General features: G+C 37.9%; 1 protein-coding gene across 9 annotated transcripts in view; it reads left to right on the top strand.

Annotated features, from left to right (window-relative positions):
- The first annotated feature begins 147 nt into the window (after window positions 1-147).
- Window positions 148-10509, top strand: part of LOC145945858 (uncharacterized) — a 30724-nt gene continuing 20362 nt past the window's right edge. For 3 of the 9 annotated variants that reach the window (XM_083055075.1, XM_083055073.1, XM_083055072.1), the window contains exons 1-2: window positions 148-567; window positions 4418-4549. In XM_083055075.1, the coding sequence (XP_082911201.1) occupies window positions 4451-4549 (99 nt within the window). In that variant the 5' untranslated portion in view covers window positions 148-567; window positions 4418-4450. Of the gene's footprint in view, window positions 568-1115; window positions 1174-4417; window positions 4550-9741; window positions 10205-10509 lie in introns of those variants that run through there. The other 6 variants (XM_083055070.1, XM_083055066.1, XM_083055076.1 and 3 more) reach the window with 4 other exon arrangements.

The following is a 10509-nucleotide window of genomic DNA, read 5'->3' as shown; positions in this document are numbered from 1 at the left end:
TCGGAGACCGAGGATCTCTTCGTCCTGATTGGTCGATCGAGCGCTTCACCCTAGATGAGTACATTTTCGAACACACTCCAGTGCTGCCCTCTGGTGCACTTATTGTTCGTCATCGACGTTCGCGCATCGAGTCGAGTGTCTTCGGTTCAGTTTGCAGTTTTCAGTTGCGTGTGGGGCGCCGGTTGACATTGTTTGACAGATCGTGCTGCGCGACGCGTGTTTGCTCCCGAGCCCGAGTGACAGGTGTCTGGTTCTCCAATCCGTCAGTAGATCCTCCGAGGAAGACGTCGTCATCGCCTAAAGTGTATATCACGGTACGACGGAAAGGGCAGACGCGAGTGAAGAAGGGGGAGGAAGGAAGGAAGGAAGAACGCCTCTGAATACAGCCGCGAGTCGTGACGCGTGATTATATCGAATCCCGCCAACAGCCGTTCTCCGATAAATCGCCGTGACATGCACGCACGATCGGTGCGTAGCTGCTCCTAGGTGCTCCCCGCGTGCCAGGTCCTACGATGTATACCACGTATTCGAGCGACGACTCACCCGGGAGATTCAGCTGCAGAAGAGGTAAGGCGGAGTTTTGTATATATATTATCCTTGTATACCTCGCGAACCTCCGTCGAACGCGAGCCTGCTTCTTTAACCTTATATTCGCAGTTGATCGTGATTCTCGCGTGAATATTTTCGAATCTTGTCATTCTGTTGTATTCGATTATCGCAGTTCTATCTTTCGAAACGAAAACTGCGTCCACTCGGAATCACGATGCAGCTATATATATGTCTACATATAAGTAGATGTAACGTATGAAGTTGGAGACATTAACGGTGCGTTACGTCATCGTGTTCGATAAGCTACTATACAAAATGATCACAATGTGCATCTTGCACTCGCAATTAGCATTTCAGAAATTTTATTCAAGCATCTCGATATTTCAATATATATACATTTTACGTATTAGTTTGTTTTATTTTATTTTAAATTTATTTATTTAATTCATTTTAAATTTTTATTTTATTATTTCATATTATTATATTTTTCTCATCGTGTGTGTCGAGAATAAAGCTTTCCTGTCGAATATCCGACGTGAAAGTGGACGATTTTATTTATTTTTCAGTATATTCGAGATTACTCTCCGGCAGGCCAGGCATAAAACCGCAGGAATTTTCGTTTCTGTGAGTACGGAATCGCGGAAACGCGGAAACTACGATATTGTTCATTCAAAACAGCCGCAAGGCGTGTGTCTAATTTATTAAGGGGGAAAGGTGTATGCACGCAATTTTCTCGCATATCTCGTGCACTACTAATCATATCTCGCTATCTGTATCTTATCTCGCATTCTTTCTCTTTCTCTTTTACTTTCGATTTTTCTCGCGAAAAAATTTTATTTCACGAACCAGCGATTTAAAGAAAAATAAATTCCAACAACTTCGCGGATCGAAAAATCTCGCGAAAAATTCAGTTTATTTAATTAAGAATTAAGGAAATAAAAGGATTCTCCATTCGCGAAAAAAATGTTCTAGGGTCCAAAATTTCAAATATAATATTTTTTATTCATCCGTTTATTTATCCATAATTCGAATAATTTATTTGTCAATTGTATATATTATGATTTCCATTACAAATTGAAGAATCGTGAAATAATGTATAAGATACATAAATATTTCATTAAATTGTGTGATATGGCAATCTATCTTCTCCAAGTTTTTTTTTATAAATATGAACGACAAGATCCGATCGCGGAGACTTTTTTTGCTCGTGAGAAAATAATGATACAGTAAAACAACCGGGCCCGATATTAGAAAATTACACCTACGCGATGGCGCGGAGTATCTCGTAGTTCTTGGCGATGCTTGCTAACGGTAAGCGGAGATTTCGCACGGCAAGAAAGGTCAGATTCCATGCATTTATGCCGCGGTGCAGCGCGATGCACCGCGACTTGCAGACACAATTACCTGTCGCTCGTAAATCACCTCGGATCTGTATTAAAACCGGCCGATCGACCGACCACGTAGATAGGAATCTTGCACGGCGCAGAAAATAAGCGGTATACGAAACAAAGTGTACACAGAGCAAGATGGTCTATCATTAGCGCGATATATCTCATAACTCGTTGTTACTCGATGATTAGGTTTCGAGATGCCTCTATCTTTGTCTCTGTCTCGCGAGTCGGTACCAATTTTGCTACCAATTTTCAACCTCGATTTTCTCACGTTTACTAATTCTATAGGGAAGATTTTCAGATTTAATTTGCATAAGAAATTAAGCTCCTATTCTCTTAAATTGAATCGGTGAAAATGTCACTGATTAAAGCAGTGATAGCAAGATTTCATCGAAGATCAGTGCGAGTATTTCTCCCTAATCTTTAATGAAAATATACTCTGCTCTTCCATTTTATATGTCTCACTAATTATGGCTAGTAAAATTTCAAATCAATAATATAATAATTGTACATACATATATTTGTAAGATGTAATTTTTTAAGTCCTTTTGTTTTATTTATTTTGGATTATTATTATTTAGGAGAAATTCATACATATTTAATACATATCATAGAATTATGTACATATTATATTTTTACTCTCGTAAAAAGAAATGTAATAAATCCACCAAAAAAACTAGACTCTTGGTAAAAAATTTAGCTGTTTCTTTGATAAAATATATTACTATAAATTTATCTGATACAAAATATTATAAAATGAATTTTAAAATATTATTAAATGAATTTCAAAATATTACTGATTGAAATAGTCTTATATCACTAATTTTTCCAATGAAATGCTAATAATTAAAACCATCAATGACTATTTGCTGCTTTGCATAGTGATAATGCATTGATTTAATTTAAGAGAATACTTAGTTCAAAATAGGTGGTAAATTAACAATTAGAGATTTAAAAAAAGAACTCTCAGCAAACTGTAAATTAAATAGTTTTAAAAGAGAGTGATTCTATTCAAAATATCAGAATAGATTGAAAATTGAGATCGACAATAAGAGAAATCTTTCGACTCGGGTTTTTACTCTCTGTAACGTTGGAATTTCGGAATTATTTTTCCATATTTCTACGCTGTGAGGGATTTACGTTTGCAAACAAAGATTTTCGTAATATACGTCGCTCTCTAAACTCTAAGCGATAAAAAAAATCGGGCCAGTGCCATTTATCGTCCTACATTCGAGATCGTAATATACGCGCCGGTCACCTTTCACCATCTATGCGATGCATTTGGAATCCAAATTCCTTCTCCTATCTATCTATAAGTCCTGTTTTTTTTTTTTTTTAATCGAGACGACCAAACATATGTTATTTCGAGGAGAATTATTCGGGATGCAAAATAAATCACGTTTATAGATGTAACGCGTTGTATTTTCGCACGTTCCAATAACGCTTCCAGATATTCGATAACGGTACTCACCGATATTCATCTTGAAAGATTGAATATGCGAGTGAATCATTACATTCCGTTCCAATGGATCAATATTCGTCTACGTTTTGCGATCGAATTTTAAAAGCGAACGGTATTCGCGAGAATCTTTTTACACTCTTCGTTCCATTTTCCGAAATTGTCTCTCGCTAATCTATTTTTTTTTTAAATCTTTAATTATTTAAAACAACATTTTTTTTACATAATTAGATGATGTTATAAATAACGAAAGTTTTTAACGGTTCGGAAATCCGGGATTGAGCAAGATTCGTGTCCCGAATTTCTCGGAGAGTGTCCTCTCGCCGTATCTAACACCTCTATATCGCAACGTTGGCGCATCTAATGGGGACGCGAATTTTTTTTTTTTTTTTTTTTTTTTGCGACCTGCAGATCGAGAGAAGCGGGATAATCTCGCGAAAGATGATCGTAGACGATGATCGGTCTGCGTTAAATCGCGCATTTTCTCCCTTCGACCGAAATAGGCCTCTGCGTATCGATCAGCAGCACGAACTTATTTATGCCTCTTATTTATGTCGGTGGCGGATGCTTTTTCCATTTCTTGGTCGCATATCTCTTTCTACAGCTGCAAAGAGAAGAAAGAAAACTCTCTTACGTTTCTTCTCTTTGTTTAACGAGGGGAATCGAATGCAGATATTTCTCATGTCGGCTGCGTCAGTCGACTGCGAAGTGAAATATTAACGAAGGTGAATGGGAGAGGCAGAGGATGATTATTGCACGCATAGTTTAACTCCTTCCGCTATACGCGTGTCGTATATATGATGGTGTATACGGGGGCGTAGAAGAAACGATGGGGAAATTTGCCTACTAATCTCTGAAGTGAAAATATATACTCTGGTGAACACTCTGCGAGCTCTGACTTAACGCGCGCTCTCTCTTTCTCTTTCTGTCTATAAATTCTGCTTTAATTAAAACGTAGATTAGAATGGACTAGTGTGAAAATTCGCGCGAATCTAATACGTGCTTTACACGTTGACAGCATCCGGTGCTGGGACAAGGTTGGCGGATCTATATGGGGCAATGCGTGTCTCGTAAGGCGGGCGCCGTCGTCGCAGCATCCGGTCATCACAATTCGCCTTCGTACCGTATCATGGACAAGGCCCAGAAACAGGTGAGCTGTCGATTTTATTCCATTTTTTTCGATTTTCTCGTAGATTTTCTAGAGGATTTCCTTACACTGAGAGAATTTTCTCTTAGAATCCCTGAAAATCATGATAACCGTGGGACAATATAATATATGGAAAGAATTTTATGAGAATTTCTCTGATTAATATATTTATCACAATAAAAATAATAATATCTATCACAAAAATATGAAACATGTTTGATTAATTTTACTAAACTGCATAGTAAAATTATCAATTATCAAATCAAACATATTTTATATTTTATTGTAATAGATATTATTTTTAATGTGATTAATATTAATCAAAGAAATTCTCATAAAATTCTTTCCATATACCATATTGACCCACAATTTTCAGGGTAAATTCTAAGAGAAAATTCTCTCTGTGTTAGATTCAATTTACGTAAGAATTGAACTCTCCTATCTCAAACAAGCAATTTCCTATTTAGAGGTTTAAAAAGGGAGCTTTCGATAAAACTATTCTCTTAAATGGAATTAATGCATTATTATTGATAAAAATCAATTAAAGGATTTAGAGAGATTTTAATTATGTATATAAGAATTGGGCTCTTATATACCTCAAAGTAATTTCTTATTTAAAGATTTAAGAGAGAAATTTATGATTATAAAATTGATATAAAACTGTTCTCTTAAATGAAATCAATTATTGCTGGTAAAAATTAGTTAGCGATAGTGGTTAATTTTTCAGTGAAATCTTACTGCCATAATAATCAGTGAAACACACATATACACATATAAGACGGAGGAATAAAATATGAGTGTTTTTAATAAAGATCAGCGAAACATTCACTAATATTCGGTGAAATCTTAAATTTTCACTGATTTAATTTACAAGAGTAGGTTGAATAGTTTCAAAAAAATTTCGTTCGACTTAAATCAGCAGACATTAGATTAAAAAATGAAATGGAAAGTAGAAGAAATAATTTCGACTCGCTATACCTACTCGGGATACCTAAATTCAAATCGACTCGTAAAAAACCACCGCACCGTAAAAACGCCACTCTTTCTATCGCCGATGGACATTGAACTTCGAGGTTCCACGTCGAATCCGCGTTCACTCAACTCTATCCCTGACTCTTTTTCGTCGCCGTCGCGTTTACATAATATCCCCATCGGGTATAGACTGTCCACGTATATATACTATAATATGCTACGCATCGCGTGTATAAAATCGCATCGCGATCGCGATGTACGTAAAAAAATCCAGCTGATCGCGGACGGGCCGCACTAGCTGAACGTCGAAGTTCAATGACCTTTCTCCAACCACGTTTCCGCACCTGCAACGGTATCGCTACCACCTGTGAATATATCATTCGCGCGCATCTGTCCTGTCGACATCGTACACGATGTGTAAAATCGACTGCATCCCGTTTCGTCCCGCGAAAATCCGCGCGATCGACGACGCGTGACCGAATATCGCGTTGGAGTACCGTCGTTTTATTGTACACAGAGAATTTTTTCGTAGAATTTTTATCCTGAAAATCATGGTAATCGTGGGACAATATGGTATGGCAAGAATTTTATGAGAATTTCTCAGATTAATATTTATCACGATAAAAATAATAATATCTATTACAATAAAACATGTTTGATTAATTTTACTAAACTGTGTAGTATAAAATTAATCAAACATGTTTTATATTTTATTGCGATAGATATTAATCAGAGAAATTCTAATAAAATTCTTTCCATATTGTCCTACGATTACCATGATTTTCAGAGTAAATTCTAAGAGAAAATTTTCTCAGTGTACTGTTTCTTCGTACATTGAAGTTAAAAGCACGACAAGCACGACTGTTTCATTTCACACACTTGAAACGATCGAAATGATAATACGTTTAGATTTAGATCGTCTGGCGACTTGAGTCGAAATTTTTCTCTTACTTTAGATCTTAATTTTCAATCCAATATGAACTCTGATATTTTAAATAATAAAATCAGTCTCTTTTGAAACTACGTAATCTATATACAGTCATGAGTCAAAATTGTTCTCCCATTTTTAATCTTAATTTTCTATCCAACATATACTTTGATATTTTTAACAATAAGATCAATCATGAAGCAAAAGCTTCTTCTTTTAAATCTTTAAATGAGAAATTTATTGTTTATTATTTGAAGTACAAAATAGAAGCTTAATTTCTATATATAGATTAAATTAATTAATCGAAATTCTATGAAATAGAATTAAATAGATAAATGAGAGAAAAATTGAAGTTGAAAATAGAAGCAAAACTTCGACTCTGGGAAAATAGTTACTTATTTATATTAAATTGACTTTCCTTCGATCAAACATTTGCAATTTGAAATCGACACTTTCGCATATATAAACGTGCAGGAAATCATTCGCACACTCGAGTACTTTCACTAACGTTTAAGAAAGGATTTTATTATCTATCGAACGTATCGATAAAGTGTATCGATATCCGCTTTCGCGTTAACTTTCTCGCATGCACCGAATTGCAAACAAATTAATCGTCTTCGAACAACCAACAACAATGTATGTAAATGACTTTACGCCAGTGATTACCCGTTGCACAAGCTTGCACTTTTCTATTCTTCGTGCCAACGCACTGAGGTATAAACGAGTATAAAGATGATAATTTTACGAAGAATAGAGCCTCCGTACGTCAGCAAGTTGCAGAATAAGTAACGCAGCTTTTCGAGAATAATCAGTCCGCGAACGTAAATTAAAAGTTAATTTATAGTTCTCCTTAATTTACAGTTTCCTTAACGAGGTCGAGTGTTGCCACTCTAATTTGTGCGCGAATTTTACACGACCAGGCTGCGATACCTTTAGATAAACATCAACAAGCAGACACAATGTACACACATGCAGATCGCAGATCGTTAATTATAAATTTATTCATTAATCCAGCGACCGATCTAATCTCGCAAACAGTCTCTCCATGCTTGCACATACATATATATACTATATACATATGTATATACACGCGCCGTTAAATTCTCATCCGGAAACAAGATCCCGCGCTCTTGTCGGAGCCTCTTTGCCCATTCTGAGATTATTATTATTTTATTAATTCACGCGACCGATCTTGCCTCAGTCGAAGTGACGTGCCTGCTTTCCATTGTTCGTCGTCGCGCGTGTCGGTTCCGTGGGTAGCTCGCGTTCTCTCCGACCGGAAACCTCCTCCGAGATAGGAGGCTTGAAAACCGGCACGTCACCCGCACGGTTCAGGTGCGAAGAAGGAGAAATCGACGGCGGAGAGAGAACTTCGCGTTCTCTTTTCTCTTCTCCATTGTTTTTCCTCGCCCTCGTCTCCTGCATCCGCGCGTGCGATCTTTCGTTTTAGCTGTGCCGATTCGCACAGCGAATTCGCGCTTGCTCCCATTGTCTTCCCCCATTCGCGATTTCTCATTGAAATTTAAAAAAAATTGCCTCAAAATCCGAGGACTCTCTTTCCCCGAGATCGAGAGATCGTACGTATGTATATGTATGTGTGTCTAAAGCGGAAGCGGAACCTTTCTTCCGGTTCCGTCTGCGAAAGAGATTTCATCGATGATCGGAGAACAAAATTCGCTCGCGATTCGCTCTTTGACTCTCGCGATTTTATGAAACCAACCGTGACTTTTATTGCGAGATTACACGCAAAAGTAGTCTTATCAGCAAGGTCGATAACTAAGTGTTTAGACGTCGTTTCAGTAAAAATAAAATAAAGGAGATCAAGATTGTATCTTTATCAGGAAATACGTCGCGATGTAATACTATCGTATTAATGCATTAGATAAGTTAGATAATCTTCGTAAGATCTGATATCGCAATAGCGCAGTATCTCAAAAATCAAACCGGTTGTGTTTTTTTAATAAGATTCTCTCTTTGAATTAAATAAATGATTAAATAAAAATGATTGATTCTGTATCAGAAGAATTTTTCAATAATATTACATAATTTTTTGCACAACCACCCAGCGTTGGCTCTAAACCCTTTTTATTAATTATTTATTTAATTCAATTTAGTTGAGCCTTAATGTTTCATATTATTTTAATTCTCTCTTTGGTTAATTTCGAAACAATTTTTGTAGTGAAATTATCGAAGCATCGATAACATTTGAATTATAAATTTTGATTGAGGAAAGACTTGTTACAAATTAAACTGTGTATTAAAAAATTAACAAAACTACATTCTTCTTTTTTAAATTACTAGAACAACACAAGCGCGACTTACGCAGGCCTTAATTTTCGCGAAAAACGTTTAAACTTTGAATTAAAAAATTAAGGCCTGTGTAAGTCGTAGGACATTCGCAAATAACAATAACATGCCTTTTTTAGAAAGAGAATTCCAGATGCATTTTAATTACAATTTTAAATTAATATAGGCGCAATTATATGATGAAAAAAAATGGAAACTCTCAAAAAATGATATCTTCCTCGACACTTTCACTGAAAAAATCAACTCCAGAGAATCTACTATTAAAAAAATATACGGTTTGTGCGGAGAAGAGAGGAAGAGAATTGGAATTCATCTATATTTAAAAATATTCAATAAAAATCTTGCATAATTGCGTTATCGGAAATTTATGTTAATGTTATTCTTTGACTCGGTGAGTCACGTTGCTGATTCGTGTGCTTTAAACGATATCACGCGAATGAGATCGTTTTGCTTTGCAATTTCGCATGATCGTTATTTTATATCGCCAATTCCGCCAGGAATTCCTCCTGATAACGATGCACTATGATCAGACGTAGACCCAGTCGTGTCGCTGAATCGGATGATTCATATACAAGGCGCGCCCCTGAATGAAAGTAATCGATAGTAAAGAGGGAACGTGTTCCTTCATCGACATAAATCAATTCTCCTTCGCGAAACAGAGGAGAGTCTTATCGCAGGTTTCTACTCGATTTAAAAAATCAAGTCAAAAACACAGATACAGACAATCATCATCATGCTCCATCTGCTCCACTTATAAGAGCTAAATTAAATTAAATACACATATAATACACTCCTCGCTCATTCCCCTACTGCTGTCAAGGCACCCTGTATATCGGGAGAAACCCGGGCGCGCGGGCGCATCCGCAAGATCAGCAACCCCTCGGAGAGGGAGAGCTGATGCGTCTCGACGTCGCTGCGCCGACGCAGACAGCCGGATCGATCCCGCTTTCCTCGGCCTACGACGGCCTAGGTCGGTGGAGAGAGCGAGACGGAAGAGGCGCGGGAGGAAAGACGGGGTGACGACGACGACGACAACGACGACGACGACGACGACGACGACGACAAACAGCTGCGCCGTCGCGCGTTTCCGCGCCGTCGAGAGACCGTCGTGTACCATCCTTACGATGTGACGGACCACGAAGAGGAGAGAGATAGAGAGAGTGTGTGTGTGTGTGGTTCCTCTCCGTCATCATCTCGGCTCTCCTCTCGGGAAGAACACCTTTTCGCGACCGGACCTTGTAAGAGAGTTACGTATTCGCGACATGACGAGGCGAGCTCAGAGCTTCATCAGCCATCCATCCCCGTGAGAGAGAGAGAGAGAGAGAGAGATCGATCGACGACCGGCCGTGTGACATTTGACATTGGCCCGGGTGTTCATCATGGAGTACCGGTGCGGCAGCACGAGATGCGAGGACGACGAGTTGGAGAACGAGAAGGGCATCGGCGTTGCGGTAAGGGATGCCCGGGACACGACTTTGCTCTTTTTCCCCTCGGGTTCTCTTCTTCACTTCCGAAAGAGGCCGGAGAATCTCGGGAAGGTGTGAAAATTCTCGACGGAGGGATATCGTTAACGTTACTTGGCGTAGTTTTTTAACAATTTTTTTTATATCGTAACATGTTGCAAGATGTATGTATTAGAGTATGATATATACATAGTGATCATTTGAAGAGACGTCTTCACGGTTGATTTGCGATCGCATCGCCTTGTCAAGGTTTTCACACGTTGAATGCGGAGTTAGGTATCAAGCTTCTTTCG

This window comes from Prenolepis imparis, unplaced genomic scaffold (assembly GCF_030444845.1).
Source record: "Prenolepis imparis isolate NDT839.2.m4 unplaced genomic scaffold, iyPreImpa1.0 SCAF_15, whole genome shotgun sequence".
In the NCBI taxonomy this organism is placed as follows: domain Eukaryota; kingdom Metazoa; phylum Arthropoda; class Insecta; order Hymenoptera; family Formicidae; genus Prenolepis; species Prenolepis imparis.
The sequence above is the reverse complement of the archived record's forward strand: the minus strand, read 5'-3'. Positions and strand labels throughout refer to the sequence as shown.